At 35.3% G+C, this 23,987-nt stretch overlaps 1 protein-coding gene across 3 annotated transcripts in view; it reads left to right on the top strand.

Annotated features, from left to right (window-relative positions):
* Positions 1 to 23,987, top strand: part of roq (RING finger and CCCH-type zinc finger domain-containing protein roquin) — a 75,373-nt gene that overhangs the window by 33,808 nt on the left and 17,578 nt on the right. For 2 of the 3 annotated variants that reach the window (XM_089088026.1, XM_089088032.1), the window contains exons 6-10: positions 6,482 to 6,603; positions 8,804 to 8,955; positions 11,684 to 12,002; positions 19,679 to 19,910; positions 23,141 to 23,240. In XM_089088026.1, coding sequence (XP_088944152.1) covers positions 6,482 to 6,603; positions 8,804 to 8,955; positions 11,684 to 12,002; positions 19,679 to 19,910; positions 23,141 to 23,240 — 925 coding nt within the window. The remainder of the gene's footprint in view (positions 1 to 6,481; positions 6,604 to 8,803; positions 8,956 to 11,683; positions 12,003 to 19,678; positions 19,911 to 23,140; positions 23,241 to 23,987) is intronic. The other variant, XM_089088039.1, reaches the window with a different exon arrangement.

The following is a 23,987-nucleotide window of genomic DNA, read 5'->3' as shown; positions in this document are numbered from 1 at the left end:
TTGATGTTATGCATTTAGTTGTGCAATTTCGTTTTTTCTACTAACACTGTCATTGATTTCTTTAATGATGCTTAGCCTTACGAGTTGTATGACCTGTGTTAGGGGTATTTACATTGATATACTGTACATTCTGTCAATGTGCCTTCTGCAGATGTCACTCGTATCATATTGTGTCGTTGGTTCGCTTACCAAGCTGAATCAAAGCTCAGGTCACAAGGGCTTACTGCTTCAGTTCATTTCAATTATGTCTTACTTGTAGCCTTGACTTGTTGGAATGACAAACTGCGTTCGATGAAGGAGATAGTTTGGCAATTCGTATAATATCGGTATTCGTAGGTTGTAAGACTGCACTTTTCGTAGATGCTGTACGAAAAACGAACAAAAATTGAAGAACAAGGAACATTTTCTGCCTATAAAAGAACTGAAAAGAACTCAACTATGAACGGAAGCAAATGAGCCAGCCACTTGACCCTCAATAAAAATAAGAGAGTTTCTAAACAATTAGATAAGCATTGTTTTCCCGGAATATCTGATTTAATGTGGATTTCTCTTTCTGTGGCTGAAAATTATCCTTGCGGGGTCTATTTTTTTGGTCCTTTTTTTCTCGTCTTCTTTTTCTTCAGGTATTTGGGTATCCTGCTCTTTATACCCAAGACCTAAGTTTCACACTTCCTCTTCTCATATATCTCTCTTTAAACTTTCTTCTTGCACTTTCTTTTATTTTATCATCTTTTCAAGATTGTATTTACAGTTTTTTACTACTAACAAATTTATACTTTAGGAGTGCGGGCGTAACAAATCGGATATTAAGAATTACTGATTTTAGTGCTATATTTTTTCACTAACAGAAATTGAATCTGTGAAAAAAATATGGACTCGTTATGTACTTATATACTTAGCTCCCATCAGGTCATGATGACCGAATCGAGACTTCTTTTCTGAAACTTTTTTCACAAAAGGCTCTAATGGCTCCCTGAAGTCCGTAGAAGCATTGACAGAAAGTGGTAAGGATATAGATAATTTCGGAGACCATACTGCCTTTCCATGACGATAAATAAAAGTTCAAATAGGGATAAAATCCTTTTAATGGACAGTGATGATGATAACAGTGATAGAAATTCACAAAAAATACCAGATATTTCGGTCACATATACAGTGACCGTCATCAGTAGTAAAACTAAAATAAAACAATTTAAAACAAAAGTTTATATACTAAATCAAATAACACTACATATTGTTTAAATCTCTAAGTCTTTTCAAAGCAAAGGCGGAAGCTATTCTCTTTGACCTTCTTGGATTTGGTTCATTAGCGTTCAATGATATAGCATTTGGACAAAGGTCAACTACATTGGGTGAATTGAACTTTACTCTGTCAGATTTTAATAAATTATCATAGATAGAGTCCAGCCCTTATTCACCTGTATCCCGATTCAAAGCAATATTCTTGAATAAGATTTTCTTTATTTCAAGAGTTTCACGAAAATTTTGCTTTGAACCCCGATCCCTAGAAACCAAAGAGACATTCTCGAACAAAATAAAATGGTCTGGAAAATTAAAAATATGTTCTGAAACGGCTGAAGTGAAATCTTCAGACTTAGAATCTTGCTTTAAAGCCGAAGCAATAGCATCTTTATGTTGTAATAATCTCATTTCCAAACTCTGGTTAGTACGTCCCACACATGAGCTTCCTCAAGTACGTGGGATCTGATAAACTCCACTTTGTTTCCCCAATCAAGTTAGATCCTTCCCAAAATTTAGAAAACTACACAAAGTAATATTACTGTTTAAAACTACCCATAGACTAATACTTTGTGAAATTCTTTTAAGTTTTTAACTTCTCCCTGGTCCATATGGTAAAGATCTAAAGACCTCCTTCTCCTAAGTTGTCTCAAAGACTTCCTTAAAAATCTCCAAAACGTTTTTCTTCTTTTTGAAAAAGTCCGGTTAATTAACCACTTTGGATACATGTTGCTTATTAGTATTTTTCCTAGAAAAGACAACTCCTCGACAAATGTTGGGACCGGAACTATAAGACTATAAAACAATATTCTCCACGCAGTTCCTTGTGCCCTAAATTATATGGACTTCCCAAAATTCATAAGCCTAACTTACCATTACGACCAATTGTGTCAAATACAAGGTCACCAACAAGTGTTTTGAGCAAATGGTTAGTGTCAATCTGTAAACCACTTTTGTCTACACAAATTTCGTTTATTAAGAATTCTTCGAATTTGGTTGAAAAACTGAAAAAAGTATAAATTTCTTCGATTTATTTTCTTTCAAGCTTCGACATTGTATCAATTTACACAAAGATTGATTTAGAAGCAGCCGATACGCTTCTAGAAGAAAAGGTGTTCCGAAATTTGGATTTGATCAGCGGCAAGACCGATTTAGATGTTTGTGTAATTATACATTTAGTAAGGTTGTGCAATAAGTTCTCTTATTTTTTTCAATTCAGAGGGGAGTATTTCGAACAAATAAATGGTTTACTTACGGGGGCCTCTTTATCCTCTTTGTTAGCTAGTATTTTTGTGGAGAATATTGAAACAATTGCGTTGGATTCATATTTTTTAAAACATATTTTCTGGGGCCGGTATATGGATGACATTATTTCAGTATGGGATTATGGGGAGGAGGAATTAAAAGGATTTTTGGAACATCTTAATTGTTTGGGAGGGGATTTAAAGTTTACCGTTGAATTGGAAACTTCCTTTCCTTGATGTTCTTCTTTTGAAAAATCAAAATAGTCTGGATTTTAAAATTTACAGAAAACCGACAAATAACAATAGATTTTTGTCTCATAGTTCCGGTCACGCTCGCCAAGTAAAAATTTGTTTGATCATTTCTTTAACTGATTGGATCTTTAGTATTTGCTCTCCAAAATTTGTTGAGGAGGATTTGTCTTTTCTAAATAAAATACTAATAAGTAATATGTATCCAGAATGGTTAATTAACCAGACTTTTTCAAAAAGAAGAAAAAGGTTTCTAGAGATTTCTAAGGAAGTCTTGGAGACGACTTGGGAGAAGGAGGTTTTTAGTTCCTTACCATATGTACCCGGGCTAAGTGAAAAACTTAAAAGAATTTTACAAAGCAATGGTCGAAGGGTAGCTTTAAAGAGTAATAATACTTTGGGTAGTTTTCTAAATTCTGGGAAGGATCTAACTTCATTGGGGCAACAAAGTGGGGTTTATCAGATCCAATGTACTTGTGGAAGCTCATATGTGGGACGTACGAACCAGAGTTTGGAAATGAGATTATTACAACACAAAGATTCTATTTCTTCGGCTTTAAAGCAGGATTCTAAGTCGGAAGATTTTACTTCGGCCCTTTCAGAAAATATTTTCAATTTTCCAGACCATTTTATTTTGTTTGAGAATGTCTCTTTGATTTCTAGGGATCAGGGTTTAAAGCATAATTTTCGTGAAGCGCTTGAAATAAAGAAAATCTTATTCAGGAATATTGCTTTGAATCGGGATACAGGTGAATATGGGCTGGACTCTATCTATGATAATTTATTAAAATCTGACAGAGTAAAGTTCAATTCAACCAATGTAGTTGACCTTTGTCCAAATGTTATATCATTGAACGCTAATGAACCGAATCCAAGAAGGTCAAAGAGAATAGCTTCCGCCTTTGCTTTGAAAAGAATTAGAGATTTAAACAATATGTAGTGTTATTTGATTTAGTATATAAACTTTTGTTTTAAATTGTTTTATTTTAGGTTTACTACTGATGACGGTCACTGTATATGTGACCGAAATATCTGGTATTTTTTTATGAATTTCTATCACTGTTATCATCATCACTGTCTATTAAAAGGATTTTATCCCTATTTGAACTTTTATTTATCGTCATGGTAAGGATAGTTTTATTATCGACAATTTGGAGATTATCCCCCAGGGAAGGGGGCATCAGGTTTTTATTATATTTCTAACATCTGGTCTGAAAGACATTTTGACCTTTTGGCGTTTGTTTTGTTACGTCAATTGTAAATTCATTTCAGATTGTCATGCTTCTGTTAAATGAACAGTCTTCTTACTCCAACAGCAAGTACAAATGTTTTCGGACGTGTTTGGTATCTGGAAGGTTACGTCTTCTTCACTTCTTAAAAAAAATTGAAAAATCAATTTGAATTGTTTTGAAACTGCTTAGTTTATAATAAATGGATATGGAAAAGGGGTTTTGCTATACCGGCCATGAAATTTTAAGTTTTTGTTTACGTTTTAATTCTCTTAAAAACTCGGAGTGAGCTCAGTTTTCAGTAAAGGGCTAGTTTTTCACAATTGCTCGCCAAAATTCACTAGGTTCTCGGTGTTTTTATTTAACGAAATTTAGTATTTCGGAGGGTTGATCATTAAAATCATATTATTATAGAGAATACTCGGTTAAAGCAAGAAAACTCTCTAGATCCAAGAGAGCAGTGCCCTCCCCTACCCCCAAGTAAAGAGTCTGTGTGATTTCAGAACCAGTGACTGAATCATACATGCCTTGACGAGTCGGGGAAAGGGGAGAACAGCCCTACTTGTGATAACTTCGCAGGGCTACGTATTTAAGTGTTCATACGGTGTTCCTTTGCCCAGTTAGCGATTAAGAAAAAAAGGCACATCAACAATTCACTCTCTTTTCAAAATTCCTGAAAATGTCTTTTAGTTCAAATATTGTTTATCAGTATTCCGGAATAAGTTTTGAATTTGAATGCAAATATTTTTCTAAGGATTTTTTTCAATTCCTTTTTTTAAATACTTATTTACTAAGCAAACTAAGAGGGAAACATTCAAGATCTTAAGCATCCGGTTAAGTATTTTGACCATGGAGATTTTAGTGGTAAACATCTTATTAAGTCCTATGTTTTGGTGTCATATGCCAAATTGTAGCTGCAAAGAAAAATTTATGCTAACCAAATGGGTGTAAGTGATAGCTTTCAAATTAAGCTTGTATAATGTTTCGGTGCCCAGCTAGTGCTGGAGAAATAAAAAGAATAAAAACTGAAATAATTAGAGATTCGAGGTATTTTATGAAATTTCCGAAAGACCATTTTCGTAATTAACTTTTAATTTCAATATAAATTAATTTTTTTTTGAAAATCAAACTTAAATAAATTCTTTATTTCGTAGTTTCTTCCCGAAAGTTTTTTTTAGTTTTCACCTACTAAGCGGGATAGGATTTTACAAGGTGGGAAGTTGTTGACATCCTTTTAAGGGCTTTCAAGAACGGACTTTCAAGCCCCAGAAATGGTGCTGAAAAGTTTTATTTTCGATGTCATATAGTACTCATATAGATGGTGTTATCAAGACGAAACTACAAGAAGCTACCTTTTGCCTTTTAGATGAGAGCTGTAAATAGGATTGTCTTAAGTAGGGCTGTGTAACATCCCTGTTTATATAAATTAGTCTGAAGGGCTTCTGTCCTAAGAAACATGGCAAAGGCTATGTGCAAATGTGAAGCTAAACCTTGCCTTGACTGTGTGTAAGGATTGGATCTATATTTAAATGATTTGACCTAGATATAAAGGATTTGATCTAGATAATATGTTCGTGAAATTGAATAAGTTTTTGAAAGTTTTGAGATGTCAAATTGTACAAATAGGTTTGAAAGTCAATAATAAGATAACTATATTGCCTAGACTAAGAATAAATGAGGATGGAAGAGGTGGTGTTAGCTAACGAGAAAAGCCCATTAAGTGAATAGATTCACTTAACTGGCTAGCCTTGTTGGTAAAGATGGTGGATTTGAAGCCGCGGTAATGAAAGCGGTAAAATATGGTTCTGTGTCATGAGTGCTGCTTCGACAGGCTGAACAGCATTTGTTAAATATTTGACAGTGAAATTGTCTAAGAATAGTTAGGTATTTGTTTCACTGACTGCATATAAATCCATAACAGTGCGAAAAAGGTGGCTTGATCCTACTTTCGAATTCCACTGTTATGTAACAGAAAAAGTTAAGATGGATCGTCCTTTTCTTAGAGACAAAGGATGACATTGACATATGTTGTGCTTTGCGGCCATCTATCTGGGGCCAAACAAAAAGCAGGTCGTCCCCCAAGGGAATGGGGAGGAATAACGTGGGAACAAGGCCGTATCCAGGATTCTTTTTTTTTTTTGGGGGGGGGGGGGGGTAACACAAAAAAAAACAAAAAATGTGTTTATATCCATTTTGTTACGGTTTACGGGTCAGATTAGAAATGAAAATTGGGGGGGGGATCAAACCCTCTGACCCTCCTGGATATGGCCTTGTGAGAGAGGCTTTGAAATAAATTGAACTTAAATAGGAATGGATAAACAGTGAAACTCTGATAGGCTTAGGCTGAGGAGGAGCCTCAGGTGGTTTGGTGGTGAAGCAAGGTTTTAGTATTAATAGCAGTAGTAGTAACTCTACATTGAAGTTTGACAATCATTTTCTAATACCTATACTGACATATATATATATATATATATATATATATATATATATATATATATATAAGTTTGTGTTTATTTATAGATGCTTCTGCTCCCACGTACACCGAATTAAAAGAAACACTTGAAGCCGTGCATACAGTTGTCAAAGGGCTCGTCGATTTTATTGCTACTCATGGAGTACGATCTGGAGGTCATCATCAAAAAGTAAGTTTATAATCTATAATATATAACTTTATATATAAGGTATAATATAGAAAAAGTAAGATTATTAACTCAATATCCAAGAAATTCTGGGAAAACAAAAGGGATAGTACTATCATTCTATTGTAGCTATATTACTATTATTATAATACTAAATATATTACTATTATTATAATAATAAGTATATTACTATTATTGTAATGATAAATAAATATATTATTTATAGTAATAAGGGATATTACTATTATTAATAATAATTATTATTATTACAACATCCTTCCTATTAGTATTTATCTTAACTTATTTTATCTTATTATTTATGTCATTCTCTTAAAAGAATACAGAGAATACGTCTCTGTATTCTTTTAAAATAATTTTATTATCATTTATAAATAAGTTCTCTTATTTTTCAAGTAAGAGAACTAACAAAGCAACTAAGAGAAGGTTCTTTTAGGATAAACTCCTTGTAAATTGTTTTAAGTAGCGACAGTGCGTCAATTAAGTTTCTTCTTAGTATTATATTTTTGTATTTATTGTTTGTGAGATTATCCACAATATTAGAAATTACTGTTGATCTACTTCCTTGTACATGCTGAAAGTCTAGGAATGTTCCTGCTATTTTTCCTTTGAATTTATTAATCTCCTTTTTTGAAACAAAAAATAAAGCTTTTTTAAAACTAATTAAGTTATCTTTGTTTACGTATAATGCTTATCGGTGATTAGCCATCTATTATTAGGCATAATTGCCTGTTTCTGAACTTGGCTGAATTTCTAATAGTCTTGCAAGCGAGAGTACTCGAAGTCTTTGTAATGACATTGGTCAAGATGGATCTGTGCTCAATTTAAAGGGTTTCGCTTTTGCAGGAATTGATGTTTGATGGCACAAAATGCAATAAAACGTTACTTTGCTAAAGAACGGTCTCTTTTGCTGCTTGAGAAGGGATCCATATCTTGAGAATAGGTATGGCTATTTCCCTCCAGGTTATTCCTTTCCCAACATTCTGCAACGACTGGTTTGATACGATCACTGATGGGAAAAAGGGGATAAAAGAAGGGAGACGTATTTGTGCTTTGCATGTCAAAAAAATATTTCGCTTATTTTTAAGTAGAAGGAGGGGCCGTAGTTCTCCTGTATACGGTTTTTGACCAGAATGATTCTAATGAAGTACTTTTTTCGACCAGGGGACTTCTAGGGTCTTCTTCGAAATTTCTGTCATTGGATTTTGCTGTGAACTTCTTGTTACTTTGGGCCGGGGCTCGCTCTTTACTAATTTCTAGCAATCACAGTAAACATGCTGGTTGGGATTCGCGGTTTTAGGTTTTAGTGTACTTTAGTATATTATTTGCCAGCTTTTTGTGAACATTTTGGTGTAAAAATCATTTTGTTATAATTTTTTGCCATCTTTAACCATTTTTCTCACGTAGGATGAATGGCCTAAAATAGCTCTGTTGAAGCAGGTTCGTTTCTAACATTCAGATTATTTAGAACTAGGAATCATGCTCAAGAGGGCAATCTTTGAAATGGCTCATACCGACACAGAAACTGTTAAAAAGCAGACCACAAACGAAATACCATTCGAAAATTCAGAAATTTGTTTTTGTGAATGAAAGTATTCTGAATTTACTTATTTTTCTGAAAAATGCGGAATTTCACACGAACTGTAATAAAAAACAACCTAAGTTATTAATTAGTTCTGAGCATTAAAAAACGTATTTTCAATTTACTGCTGTTTTTGTTCTTAATATTCCATTATCAACACCTATTTTTGTTTTGTTTTTTTGCTTTTTATGTGGTTTCTTTTTTATAAATGGTTCTCATATTATTTATGTGTTCACAAGTTTTTTTCTTTTTCGTGATATATAGTAAAAAAGAGGAAAAAATCTCCGAAATTGGCTTAATAGAACAAAACACAGGAGGTATTATTCCGTTTCAATATTCAAAGTTCAATGAGTAGGCAGTGGACTAGGTGGAAAAGATGGCGTGAGTAAAGTGGGGAAAACTTTTTGGATTTTTTTTTTTTTATACTGCCGGTGAGTAGAAAAGGTGAAGTATTTCGAAAGATTAGTATTAATAGTGTAGGAGTGCGATTGTTTCTGAAATATCCACAATTGAAAACTATCAACAAATAATAAGAAAAAACCTTTGTCTCATCTTTCACTGAGGGTCTTCAATTCATATGATTAAACACGATTTTTTATTCAGATATTAGAACATCATCCAACTGGAAATGGCCATACTGGCCCTGGTGGAAAGTACAAAACCCTATTGTGTCGGGACTTTTTGACAAAAGGATCTTGTCCTAGAGCGTCTGCCTGCACCTTTGCTCATTCTGAAGACGAGCTTGACAAATACAGGTAAACTTGCTCTGAAAACCTTTGAAAAGACTGTGTTTTATGAATAAACCAATTCCAAGGCGTGAAATAGGCTCGTATTAAATTTCAAATCTGCACTTTTCTATAAAAAATTATAGAAAAGTCTGTTGCTGAGACAAGTTACTAAAGTTACTTAGACAAGCTCGAAAAATAATATTATGAAGCTCGATAATTATGACAAGTTCGAAAATAATATTATAATATTCTTTTATATAATATAAACTAATAATATTATATACTTGTCCACTAGATTGCTTTTCTGCTTCTTGATGTCTAATAAAACATAAGATAACTAATTGCACCCTTAAATTAATTTAGTTTTATATTATGCTCAAAATATTTTCATTATAAGATCGATGTTGCTATCTACTTGAGACCTTGCTGTGTCTAAATATGCTATATAAATAAAAGGCAAGTTTGGTAGGGGCGGATTATACTTAAACGGAAAAATTGCTTAGACGACGTCTAAAAATAACTGTTGCTATTATGTTCGGAAGAATTGAAATAAGTATTTACAGTCGCACCCTTATTTTCAAAATTTCAAAGTCGCACCCTTAAAATTAAAAAAATGCAAAATATTTTAGGACGTAAAAGCATAAAAATATACAGTTTCTGGCTAATTTGCTTACAATTGAAAACCTAGAAATTGTCTCATTGTGTTTGTGTAATCTCAGATGAAGTTCATGTTTTATATTCGCAATTCTCTGCTGTAGAACCGAGACCCCCCTCCCTCCTCACCACCCTTATTGCTTAGTCTAATTATGTGCCCCTGAATAAAGGAGGATTAAGGGGAGAGCATGGACAATTTTGAAATAGAATAAATTTATCAGTTAGGGATTATCAATTAATAAAACTACCTACTAAAAGTGAAATAATCGTAGTCCCCTCCCCATCTCATTCCAATCTCCTTCTCTCATTCTGAAGATGAGCTTGGTCAGTAGGTAATACATAAAAAGCGACGAAGACCACACTGCCTTAAAATCATACATAAGAGGATAACACAATGAGAATATTTTAAAGAAATTGAATTGTAGAAGAAACTATTTTACTCACTTTCAAATCTGAATCAGGAATAATAAATACTATTTATATACATCTTTAAAGTAAAAATTAATTGCGAATTTTCTTTTCGAGAATTTAGAAAAAGACCTTGAAACCCTGATTCATCTGGGTTTTTTTTTGTTGCGCTAAAGGGGAATTTTCTCCTCTGCCAATTGGGAATTGGGACATCGTCGGGTATTAAAAGGGGTAATCCAGTGAATTTTTTGGAATTTGGTTTTACTTCCTCACCAAGACAGCGCATGCCTGAATAGGCCACTACGTTTCACGTGAAGCACAGGACCATCAATAGAAGGCGGGAAAACTGCTGCCTCTCCTGATTTGAATAATGTAATTTTATTACCTTGTTCTTGGAGGTTTATTATAAAGAGACATAGTTCACTAATAAGAAATTAAAATAATCAAACATGATGTAACATTGAATACCTTGAAAAATCAAAAAGATGAACAGTAACAGTCCCTATAAATTAGGCCCAAGCATCATATGAAGTTAGTTTACGATCCATCTGTTTTATTTTGTATAATTTGTTTAATGGTTTTATTAAACAAATTTAATTTTAAAATACAATGGTGAATGTTTTGAGTCCCTCGTACCGAAAAACAGGGAACAAGCTTTTTTTTGTCTGGGTTACAGTGATGTCTTCTTTTTCGTCATATTTATGGCCAGGGCTAACAGGCTGTTGCAAGTTAGTCGAGTGATGTTTAATGACTCCTTTGAAAGCACCCGGTCGCATATATGTATTTTCTATAAACTCGTCTTGATAAGTCTATCGTAAAACACCATTTGATACAAATAAATTGAACTTTTTGATGTCACATCTGGGGTGGAAAGGGTGGAATGCTTATTAAAAGTATCATTTCATTTTCCGTAGTCAACCCTTTATCCAAGATTGACTATTCCCTAGCCCTCTTCCTCTCCCAGTCAGCCTGGTAAGTGAAAATAGAAAAAATATACTTTTTGACAAAAAAAAATTAAATACATATTCTCGTTTATTCGTTTTCATTTTCATGCAAAAGCAAGTTTATTTTTTTCAGGTTTGTCTCTACCTCAGGCGATATGGCCCAAAATTTTTCTTTTTTGCTCTCAGCTCTCAAGTTCATAGGCTCGCTTTAGGATAATGGAGACCATCACAGGGTCATCAATTAGCAATTTGTCTGCAACTTATGTTTAGAATGAATTATAGAATGATTGTGTTATTATATGTATTGAGTAAAAAATCAAACATGGAAATTTGTGCTAAAAATATTTGGACCATGGATGTTTCCGTCGTGTGTACAAAAAAGTCACCGAAAAATAAGAAAAAATAATATTTTGCCTGTCCAAATAACGGGTACCTTCTCCGGTGCCTGATTCGTGATTGGAAGTAGGTGATATCAAGCCCTCTAGAGATTCTTCGTGATAGCCAAGAGCCTGTGAAGCTGACTCTTTGGCCCCTGTAATATAATCGTGTTTTTGTGTTATTTGTATTTCATATACCGTAATTGGCCAATTTTTTAAATCGCTTCAGTTAAAATCTCTCTCTCTCTCCCTCCCCCCCCCCTCTCTCTCTCTCCTCTCACACACAACCTTTTCTTATGTTCTTATTATTGTTTTTCCTTGCCTCTGACACGCTTACAATACATGTCTCTTAATCCTTCTTATTCTTTTAAGAAGAGGCCGAAAAGACTCATTTGGGAAAAGAACCCATTTTTACGATTCTCATGATTCGGATGAAAGAAATGCAACACCGCCACCCAATGGAAGTGTTTTCCCTTCTCCTGTTCCCAAAACATTTTCGGCATCTGATGTTGGGAATTATTGTATGCCAGCCTATGGCAACCCAAGCCTACCATATAATTTATCAACCGAATGTCTCAACATACCAAAAACTGCCATGTATGCTGCTACAGCACCTGTGTCTGATCAGCGCTTTCAGGAAACATCAAAAGCTCATTTTGCAATTGACCCGGCAAATACCCGACCCACTGCTGTAAGTAATATGTTTATTCGCTTATTATAAATTCTACCCAAAGATTTTGTCGGAGTACAGACATAAAAGGGAAAGAGTTTAACAGAAACTGGATTTTTAGGACCAGAGAAACAACAATTTCCCCACTTCCCCTAAAATTTATGTTCCCTTACGTTCCCCCTTTAAAAATAATTTTTTAAAAGTTCCAATTTGATCCTCAAGCCTTGAAATAATACATATATGTAAAACAGTCCCTGCTCGTTTTGCTTTTTTTTAGAATGTGCTTGTTACATGTTAAAGGTTAGAGTCAATCAAAGTCTTTGACGCTAAATCATTAAAAAAAGTGGAGATTGTCATATTGATTTTTGAAAGGCTTATATTGGTGTGTTAAGCTTATTGAAAGTCAAAATAATTCTATCTAATAATTATAAATTGCCGAATAAAAATATTGTCAAAAAAATTATTGTTCAGTTAATTGCATAATTGGTAATATTTTTGGATATTTTTTATGATCATGTCTTTTGGATGTTCTGTTTTAGATAGATAGATGGATAAACTTTAATTTTCACAAAAATTTTCATGGCACTGCCAAATTTCTTTGGTATAGTCGCATTAAAAAGCAAGTACATAAAAAAAAACAGATATCAATCCTCCTGATTTTCGTTATACATTTTTACTAAACTAGGTATTAAACTTTTCGCTAACCGCTGATGAGCACAGCGTACTGGCTGAAGTTTCTCAACAGGCACTGCAGCCCTGCGCGAGAGTAATTTTGTTATGGATTGAGGGAGGAAAACTGTTTTGTGGATTCGGTGGATCAGAGATTTTCTTCCAAAATCCTTGCAGAGTTTTTCTCTTCTTTTTTCAGAGTTGTCATTTTAAACTTTGTCAGCAGCTCTTCATACGACATTTCTGGCTGCTTCGGTACTATCATTAGAGCTCTTTTCTGATCTCTTTCGAGCCTAGTGCTTTGCTCAGCCGTCAGTCCAAAATGCCATGCAAGAGCTGCATATTCCAGAATTGGGCGAAAAAAAGATGTAAATATTCGGAGGAGGTGATGTGGAGGGGCGCCATGTTTCGACATAAGCTTGAGCAACTGCAGCCCAGCATTACCCGTTTTTACTAGACTAGATGTGTTTGCTTCCCGTTTTAAATCACTGGTAATAATAACTCCCTAGAGTTTAATCTTCCTGACTTTAAGAGAATTAGAAATAGTTGGTAGAAAATTTGGTTCAGAAGAATTTAAAAATGAAATCATTAAAAAAGAAGATTTAGTGTCATTTACAGTCATATTTGAATTTGAAAATTTATATATTTGAACTGTTTTTGTTTGAATATTAGTTCTGGTGGGATGCCTGGAGGCATTATCCGGTCTAGGGGAATCGTCGAGTCTATAATAATAAAAATAATGCCTATTTGTCGACATATCTCCCGAGAAATTGAATTTTGAGGTGCTTGAGTCTAAACTGCGAAAAAATACTTCGTGTTCAATGTGACAAACTTGGGACTTTTTTGGTTCTAATACGTAAAAACAGGTGAATTATTGAACCATTTGTAAAAACTACCCAAACCATTATAATTGGCAAATTGGAATTTAGGCATGCGGGCATTTAATACTGAAGATGTATAATATAACCCAGACTTGGCTATCCTGTATGGATTTTTGTATAGTTATTTTCATTCAGATTTTTATTTTTAAATTTCCTCAAAATAATTTATTTTAAGGTTAGCTAAGCCATTGTAATATTAAACGCTTTGAAACAGCATCAATATTACTTATTTAGAAATAATTTTAAATTAAATCCCCCTTCTTCTTTTAGTGTAGACCCTCCTGGAGCCGTTTATGGTCTCCTATCTGCTTAATGATGTTTTGCCCAATTTTTGTTGAAAAGGGGTCAATGCGTATTGCTAGTGCAGTCACACTCTTGTACATACCTAATTAGATTAATCATGCTTCTGCTCAACAATTTTTCAGATTCAACCGAAAGGGTTGAAGTAGCAACTTGTTCATATCGGGCTTTGGGCGTTTATATCGAGGTTTGTATTACTGAAGATGTGCTTTATATGTGCTACTTTTTACAAGATATTCTTTAATCAAGTTTCTCTGTGATTTTAGAGTCGTATTGCAGATTCTGCAAAATGGGCCAGCTTGTTTAATCCGTGCAAACTCCTCTTCCCTAACGATCCGAGGGTCGCTCTTAATTCTGTAGCCAAAAATAAAGTCCACCCTGGAAGAGAATTTAATTCTTGCAGGAATTACTTACCAGTTCGGCTGCTGCCTCATTGTACTTTATGCCTTGATGTTTGGGAAAATAGTGAAATTTGTGGTCAATTAGGATGCCTGGAAAGTTAACTGTTATTGTCTTCAATTGTGAATAAATAGCATTATTATGTAGATTGCCAACGAGCTGAAGGTAGCTTTTCAATCCGAGAGCGCTATTTTTTCTGAATAAAGGTGCATTAATATTGGTAGGCCTAAGGACCTCTTTTATAGCCAGTCCCTCTAACGTCAAGAAGCCTAGTTGTGATATTCATTGAATAGATTGTGGACGTGGATTCAGGGGAAAATCTAATGTCTTTCATCGAACCATCAGGATTGATTTGGTAAAAATCAATTTAGAAATCAGGACCATTTTCTTTTGGATGTTTTGTTTTCGTTTGGATATTAGTTCTAGTGGAACGCTTGAAGGCATTATTTAGTTTAGCAGAATCGTCGAATTTACAATAACAAAAATCACACTTTTTCATCGACAGATCCGAGGCAAAGCTATAGCGCTGCCTATAGTAAAGGCCATACGGTTCCAATGTTTATTATGTATTTATTTTCCCAGAGGCACTTCACATGGAAGGGGTCGTCGTATAAACTGCATAGGGGGACTCGTTCGATTAGAAATCGAAAGTTGTAGTGTCCTTTTTAAGAGTCAAAATTGATCGGAGGGCAACTAGCCCCCCCCCCCACACGCCTTTTTTCCCCAAAGACCATTTTGCAAAAACAAAGGTTCAAACATCAGATAATAAAAACTCCGGGGTTGACAAAAGCCCCCAGGGCCTGGGGGCAGGAGTTGTAAGTTATAGCAGGGGATATATCTAGTTCTTATAAAAGGGATGCTCCTATACACTTCAGAGAGGGCTCATTTGATTGGAAATTGAAATTTCTAGTTTCCTTTTCAAGAGTCAAAAGAGATCAAAGAGCAACTAGCCCCCACGCCCTTTTTTTTCCAAAAATATACGATAGCCATTTTGTTAAAAATAGTTCAAACATCAGATAATAAATACTCTGGGGTCGACACAACCCCCCAGGGCCCGGGAGAAGGTGTTGTAAGTTATAAGCTGGGGGCATATATGGTTCTTATATTGGGGATGCTCGTACAAACATTACAGAGGGTTCATTTGATTGGAAATTGAAACTTCTAATTCAGTTTTAAAGAGTCAAAAGAGACTGAAGGCAACTAGCCCCCCCCCGCGTCCTTTTTTCCCCAAACCCCTCTGATAAAAATTTTGAGATAGAAATTTTGTTAAAAAATAGTTGAAAAATCAGATAATACAAACTCCGAAGTCGACACAAACCCCCAGAGCCCAGGAGCGAGTGCTTTAAGTTATGTCCCGAGGGCTATAAGGTTTTTATGTAAGGGGAGGTCTTATAAACTTCAGAGGTGGCTCATTTGATTGCAAGTTGAAATTTCTAGAAACCTTTTTGTGAGTCAAAAGGGATTGGAGGACATCTACCCCCCCCCCCCCCCCCATACACACAAACACCCTCTTTTCTGCAAATGTATCCGATCAAAATTTTGAGATTGCCAGTTTGTTTGAAATAGTCCAACGATCAAATATAAAAAACTTCGGGGTCAACATAACCCCCTCCCTCTATAACTTGGGGGAAGGACTATGACTTATGTCCTGGAGGCACATAGAGTTTTTATGGAAGAATTAGTCGTATAAATCTCAGAGGGGACTCAAATCATTTGAAATTGTAAGTTCTAATTCCCTTTTAAGAGTCAAAAGTGATCCGATTGCAACTACCCCCCCCCCTCGGCCAACCCTCTTTTCCCCAAATCTGTCCGATTGAAGTTTTTATATAGGCATTTTGTTCAAAATAGACTAAGGATCATATAAAAAAGACTAGGGATAATACAGCCCACCAAAACCTAGGGGCAAGTGTTGCAAATTATGCCCCGGGGTCATATAGGATTCTCATAGAAGGGATGCTCATATGAGATAATAAAAACTCCAGGGTCGACACAGCCCCCCTGGTCCCGCGGGGAGGCGTTTTGAATTATGGCCTGGGAGCATGTATGGCTCTTATAGAAAGGGTGCTCCTATAAACATTAGAGAGGGCTCCGGGGCATGTAAGGTTTCCATGTAAGGGGAGGTCGTATAAACTTCAGAGGTTGCTCTTTTGATTGGAAATTGAAAGTACTTGTTATCTTTTCGTAACTCAAAGGGGATTGGAAGGCATCTACCCCCCCCCCCCCACACACACACACACATACACCCTCTTTTCTGTCTATCAAAATTTTGAGATTGCCAGTTTCTTTGAAACAGTCCAACGATCAGATAACAAAAGCTCAACATAACCTCCTTCCTAGAGCTCGGAGGAAGGGTTGTAACTTGTGTGCTGGGGGCATTTACAGTTTTTATGGAAGGAGAGGTTGTGTTAATATCGGAGGGGACTCAAATGATTAGAAATTGAAAGTTCTAATTCTATTTTTAAGAGTAAAAAGTCATCCGATTGCAACTAGCCCCCCCCCCCAACGCTACTTTACCTAAATGCGTCTGATGGAATTTATATAACCGTTTTGTTTTCGAAATCGACCAAAGATCATATAACAAAGACTACAGGGATAACACCGCCCACCAAAACCTGTGGGCAAGTGTTGTAAATTATAGCCCGGGGGCATATATGTTTTTTATGTAAGGGATGGTAGTATAAACTTTGGGGGGGGGGCTCATTCGATTGTAGATTGAAATTTCTAGTGCCCTTTTTAAGAGTCAAAAGTGATCGCAGGGCAACTAGCCCCTCCCCCAAGGCCCCTTTTTCCCCAAATGCAACTAATCAAAATTTTGAGATAGCCATTTTGTTCAAAATAGTTTACAGATCAAATAACAAACACTCAGGGGTTAACTTAGCCCCAAAGAGCCCGGGGGAAGTGTTATAAGTTGTGCCCCTGGGGCAGATAAGGTTTTTTGTAAGGGGTGGTTTTATAAGCATCATAGGTGGCTCATTTGATTGGAAATTGAAATGAAGAGTAATCAAAAGTGATTGGTGTACATATACCCCCACCCCACCCTCTATTTCCCAAATGTATTCCATCAAAATCTTGAGATAGTCATTTTGTTTGACATATTCCAACCATCAGACGACAAACTTCAGGATCCACATAACCCCGAAACCCGGGAGAAGGGTTGTAACTTATGCCCCGGGGGCATATAAGGTTTTTACGGAAAAGGTGGTCGTATAATTTTCGGAAGGGACTCAAACGATTAGAAATTGTAAGCTCTAGTTCCCTATTTAAGAGTTAAAAGTGATCCGATGGAAGCTAGCCTCCCCCACCAACCCCAAGGCCATAAGGCTCTATTTTTGTTCTCCAGAGGTACTTCATATGCAAGAGGTGGTGTTATAAAGTTCGGAGAGGGCTCATTCAATTAGAAATAAGCATTTCTAGTTCCCTTTTTCAGAGTCAACGTGATTAGAGGGCATCAAGCCCCCCCCCCCTCCATGCCCTCTTTTCCCCAAAGGCATCCAATAAAAATTTTGAGATGACCATTATGTCCGAAATAGTCAAGAGATGAAGTAATTAAGATAATTGTTCCTCGGGGGTGACAAGACCTCACACTGCCCCTAGTGCACGGGCTATAAGTTATGCTAGCTGTCCATTGTTCATATATAATGTTTTTATCGAAGGGGTAATCGCATAGACTTCGGAAAAGCCTCATTCGATTTAAATTGAAAGTTCTAGCTCCATTTTAAAAAGTCAAGAGTAATCAGACGGTAGGCAACCCCCCCCCCTCGTGCCTTTTTTTTAAATGCTTTCGATCAAAATTTCGAGTTAGCTATTTTGTTCAAAATCGTCCAAATGTCAAATAGCTATAGTTCCAGGTTTGACCCCCCCCCCCCCAGCCCAGGGGGAAAGGGCTGTGCGTTATATAGCAGCATACCATTAACATATAAAGCTTCTGTGGAAGGTGTGGTCGTATAAACTGTGAAGGAAGTTATAAAGGGGTTTGCCCCCTCCTCAACACCTCGCTCTTTACGCTAAAGTTTGAATTTTGTCCCAATAATTTAATAATGACTCCTGAAACATAAGGGCCGTTTAATTAGACCAATAAGCGAGGTGAGGTAAGGGGGGCAACCCCCTTTATATAAGTAATAGTTTCTGTTCGTTTTAAGTTTTAATGTTGATCCTTACTTTCAGTTGAAAAAAACTTTGTAAAAGTCTAAAAGTCTAAAACCTACTGCGTCATTGGCGCTTTACTGAAAACTATATGTGTCTTGAACAGTTTTGGAAAGTACAAATAAAACTGAGTCAAACTGAATATTTGATATATAATAATATCAATTGTTGAAAGATATTCAGTTGAAGATTTTATTTCGCTATAATTTTTATTTTCATTTTCAATGCTCTAATAACTAGAAAAGAAAATATTTGTAATATAATTCGTTTTCAGTGAAGTGCTAATGACGCAGTAGGATTTAGACTTTTTCAGTTAAAGAAGAAGGCAGTATCCAAACTCTTGTTTGTAGTGAAACTATATTTGTCTCGAAGTCTCGGAAAGAACTAATGAAATTTAACTGAATACCGTGTTTGATATATAATAATATTCATTACTGAAAGCTCACCACTTCAAAAATTTAATTCTACTCTATTTTTATGTTTATTTTCAATGTTGTAATAAGCATAAAAGAAAATATTTGTAACATAATTCGTTTTCAGTAAAGTGCCAATGACGCAGTAGGTTTTAGACTTCACAGTGAGTGAAGGACGCAAAACCCAAACTCTTGTTTGTAGTAATTTCCGTTCGTTTTGGGTTCCTTTCATTCTTTAGTAGTAATTTCTTGTAATTTATTCATTTATATTAGTAGTTGTTGGTATGTTTTTTTTTTGCTATGATTGTTTATTTAATTTCTGTTCGTTTGTAGTTTATATTTTAACAGGTATTTGTATCTGCTGATATTAAGTTTAATAATCTATCTGGCAAGGCGAAAGAGGGTAGGAAGGGGGGGGTTAAATCACTCGTTTTTCATCTACTTCGTTTAAACTGCACAAACGAATTTTTGTTGTAGTTGGAATAGGTTTGGGTCCGCTGCAATAACGTATCCAGGATTTTTGTTCAGGAGGCTGGGGCTACAAAAAAAAACATTAAAAACGCATCAAAACGTGGTCTGTATGCATTTTTATAATGTTTTTTCGAGACAGATAAAATTTTCGGGGGATGGGGATTCAAATTCCTACCCCCTCCCCCTAGATACGGCCTTATACCTCTATCAAAGTGGGAAAATGGGTGAAAGTATTTACTTTTTGGTCTTCCCGTATGATAGCTGGAAAATGGCCCTTTCCATAGCTGCTGAACCCCGTCCTCTAATATACTTAATCCTTTTTGAAATAACGGATGGCCTCTGCGCCCTGTAATAATCACTCTTGGTCAGTGTTGTCTTTTGTTCAGTCAGTATGGTCGTTAATATTCCTTTTTCATTTTAGCCAACTGTCCCGAACATAGAAGCTTACCCAAGGGATTTGTTTGTGAAATGGGCTAGCACAGGTAAAGTGAATGGGCTATCGCCGAGGCGGAAAGCTGAGGATGATACAGTTGTGCCGTTTGGAGAGCCTTTAATTAGTCGATACGGGCCGATTTCACGAATACCTCAGACACCAATGACCTCTTCAAGAAGCATGTCTCAGCTGATGACGTGGCACGGTGTGGATAACACGAGTGAGTAACTTTCCGTGGAGGGAATTGATTTTTACTGACTTATCCTCTATGAGTCAGCAAACTCTAATTTATTAAATTATAATTTATTTACTGGTATCAACAAAAAGGAAAATAAAAATTAAAAATCAGAGGAAAAAAAAATAAGAGAGTCTGAGTATTAACATTTAATTTTTTCCGCTGTGCATTTTGTTCTCATGTTTTTTTTTTGTTTTTTTTTTTGTCTCTTAATTTCACTAGGTCTATGGAATTGAAAACTCTCCTTGATCATGACTTATAGATCCATATTGAAAAGCTATGGATATTTTAGAAAGTCAGTCGCCCAGAAGGGAAGGGTGGAGGCAGAGACTTCTAAAAACAACACTAAATACTGATTCAGTGTGTAGGATGATTCCATGAGACTTTATTCTTAGTTACAAATCTCTTAGTAAAGTTGGAAATGTAGCATGTTTCTAATAAATATTATTTCTAAATCAGTGATTCTCAAAGGGATACACGGGAGGCTCGATAAGGGTCTATGTTGCCCTGACAACCAATTGAGGGTTCACAATTTGTAAACGGGAGTCCAATACTGTACATTTGGAAATTTTGTGGCACAATCCAAAGTTTCTGGTGCTGTTCTGTTGTATTTTCCTGAACGAGGTTTTCTTTTCGAAGGCTTTCAGAATTCCTGCAGTTACCTCTTAGGGATATAAATAAAATAAAAGAAATTTTTGTTGAAAAAAATGGAACACACCAAAGAAAGGTCCAAAAATATAAAGAAATAACTGTACCGCATAGAATCTTTTCTACTACAAGTTTGGTCGCAAAACCAGCACAATTTATCTCAAAGGGTTGGCACCACCGAAACCGCCATCCACCGAAAACACGCAGTAGTTAAAAATTTTAGTGATAGATTGCACCAGTCGTCTTAAATTGGGATTAATGTCAACTTGTCAACAAATGTCAAATTGCCAACAAAATAAAGAGCAATCCATTTAATACGTATCTATTTACACATTTGTGCGATGAAAATGATGAAGACTCAACGATCGACCTTACATAGTGAAGTACGCTGGTTGTCGAAAAGTGCATGTTTAAAAAGATTTTTCTAAATTTTTGAATCAGTTCTAGAGTCTCTGGAAAGTAAAGATCTAGATTTAAAAATAGATTAAATAGATTTGTTCAAAAAATATAGTGTCATAAACTTACATTTACTAGGGGTCAGTCTCAATAATAAAAAAGAAAGGAAGAAAAAAAAGTGCAATTTTAGTTTTTCGTGAAAAATTGAAATTTATGATGTAAAATATTAGTCAATATGAATTTTACCGGTTTTCAAATTTGTCACTTCAGAATCAAATTTGACAATGGAAACGCCAGAGTGGATCGTTCATCTATTTGATGAAATGGAAGTGGAGGTTGCGATACTACAAGAGGATTTTAAAAAAAAGGTTAAATTTAAAAAAGGGTATCAAATGTCTTGGTTGCAAACAGAAATGTCTCAAAAATATCCTGAACTGCGATAAAGCTTTGTACTGTTTCCCTCTTCATATCTTGTCAAAAAAAAAAAAAAATTAGTTTCATTAGAAACCTTTTAACAAAAAAAGCAGATTGAACATAACAAAACGTTGAGATTTGTGGTTATTCCTAAAAAAGCTGAAGCCAAATATTGGTAATTGGTAAATATTGGTAATTTGGTGTCAATTTGTGAATTGCATCTCTTCCATTAAAATTATGACTATTCTGTCAGTGTCATTTTAGAAGTCATGTTATTGCTTTTTAATTGTAACTATATTACGATTCTTATTCTATTACAATGCTATGTGAAAACCTTAATATATTAATAGTGTAATAATTAGTTATTGAATAAATATAGAAAATATTCTATTTCTATTTTTACCTCTCTGAAAAAGGTGTTTTCAAAATAAGGTAAGCGATAATTTATTGGTTTCTTGTACTATGAGTAGATGTTGGGAAATCAAAGTTGAACGGAATCCCTTTTTTGACTGGCTAACTTTATTATGCAATTTGAATATAAAACTCAAAAAGTGCGATTCAGTCCTGCTTTCTAGGGCTATAATAAGAAAAAGGTTGAGATGGCTATGGCACGTTGTGCAATGAAGGATGATAGATTGCCAAAGATTGTCCTTTTCGGCCAACCGTCCAGGGCTAAATGAAAAGTCGGTCGTCTGAGGTTGGGGTGGGAGGACGTAAAAAATTGTTTTAAGGTAAATCGGAGATTCATGGGGGGGGAGGTGCAAAGAGGGAGGCTTTGAATAGTTTGGGACGGAGGATGAGCGTGTGTAGTAATTTGCTACGTACGAAAACCTGGCTAATGCCTCTGTAATTACCACACTCACTCTCATCACATTTCTTATACATGGGCATAATTAGGGTTTTCCTAAATCGATAGATAGATAAATCGAATCGATAGATTTCCCTTTTAAAAAAATCTGATTCATAATCTTCAGTAACTTATATCTAACCTCATAGCCACCATAGTTAATAAACTCATTTAGCACACTATCAGAACCTGGGGCCTGCAGTTTCAAAACCTTTTTTTGGTCGTTCAAATTTTGCAGCTTTTTAGGGCGTATTTAAAATTGACCTTGATCATGGGATTTATACTCAAGTTTATTAAGGTCCTCAGTTCTCCCCAATTGAGAAAAAGAAAATAATAGCAAGTCAATTTGCTGCACCTTTAACAGTGAATCATACCTGCATATAGTGAAAGGAAGTCCTCTCCCTTACCCAGATTGGCCAAAAAACTTCCCCAAGCTAGGCAAATTCAATGCCGAAGCCATGCAGCCTGTTGGAGGCCATACTCCTACAATTGCAAGAATGTCAACTTGTTAACACGCCTTCAACTAATTGAGACTTTTTGTGAGACTATTTGCGCTTGTGACTGAAATTAGTTCCGACTGTTACTGTGATTACTTGTTGCAACTTTGACTGTTTGTGATTGTATAATACTGAGGCTAAGTGTGTTCATCACCTTAATGTTCTTATACTAATATAATGTTCTTATGAAATCAAATAAACTTTATTATGCAAATCCCTTTTATGCAATTGGGGGAATAAATAAATTGTCGCTTCTGGGCCGTTTCTTATCGGCAGAGAAATACTCGGCAGATATTTCTAAGACTTAAATCTTAAAGATTTAATTGTATAAGAGTCATTCATTTTGTGCATTTTTGGATTTGTACCTGGAAGGACTGTTTTTGTTATTCCTAATGAATACTCTTCTTTTTTAGAATATCCCCCAATTCCTGGATACTTTTGCCGGCCGGAACCGTCGGTATTTGTTAGACCTCATCAACAACAAACACCATTACATCACGTGTCTTCTGATCCGTATGTATTTGTCTTCTCCTTTATTCATTTCTTTCTTCTTTCTTTCTGATTTCGGGTTCGTAAGCTCTTGAGTATGTTTCCCGTAGGGCGGTTAGAAAACTCAAGGGCACTTCAAATCAATCCGTTTTATCCTAGAAAACTACTTCATGGCCATTGCCAAATTACAGTTTGCGTTAAAATACATATTATCAGTCAATATAAGAAATAGGTTAACAGAATAAGCCATTTATTAATGGGTAACATTTTACTTTTGGATAAAACTGGGACAAATGTTCCTTAATACCGCGTATGTTTCTTGTTTATTTCTTTCATTTTGGGGCCTAGCCCACGACAACCCTTGGAGGTCTTTTAGGGATAAAAACTCAAGGAAGAATATTTTGTGTTTATGGGAATCTAGCCATTTATTTCCAAATATATGCTCAGCCTTCTTTGCTCCAATGATTTTAAATTGACTCTAACTAATAATTCTGAATAAGGACTTTCCAGGTCAGGGGAAGTAATCACAACAGGACGTTTCTGATTGCTTTTTTTTCAGTAGGGTTATATTTTTCCAAAGTTCAACTGAAATGCCATGCCAGGTCAGCATATTTTACAAGCGATTTAATAAAGGTAAAGTTATTGCTTAAAGATAGGACGATGGAATACGAAAATTTGACCTTAACCTAAAAATGTTAAGCTAGCGTTGCCTCTCTTCACCAAATATGGGGCGAGTGCTTCCCACTTTAAATCAGAAGCGATTTTCATTTC

Source organism: Artemia sp. Qi Xiang Cuo, chromosome 1 (assembly GCF_049724085.1).
Source record: "Artemia sp. Qi Xiang Cuo chromosome 1, ASM4972408v1, whole genome shotgun sequence".
In the NCBI taxonomy this organism is placed as follows: domain Eukaryota; kingdom Metazoa; phylum Arthropoda; class Branchiopoda; order Anostraca; family Artemiidae; genus Artemia; species Artemia sp. Qi Xiang Cuo.
Note: the sequence above shows the minus strand (reverse complement) of the source record. Positions and strands in the feature narration are given on the sequence as shown.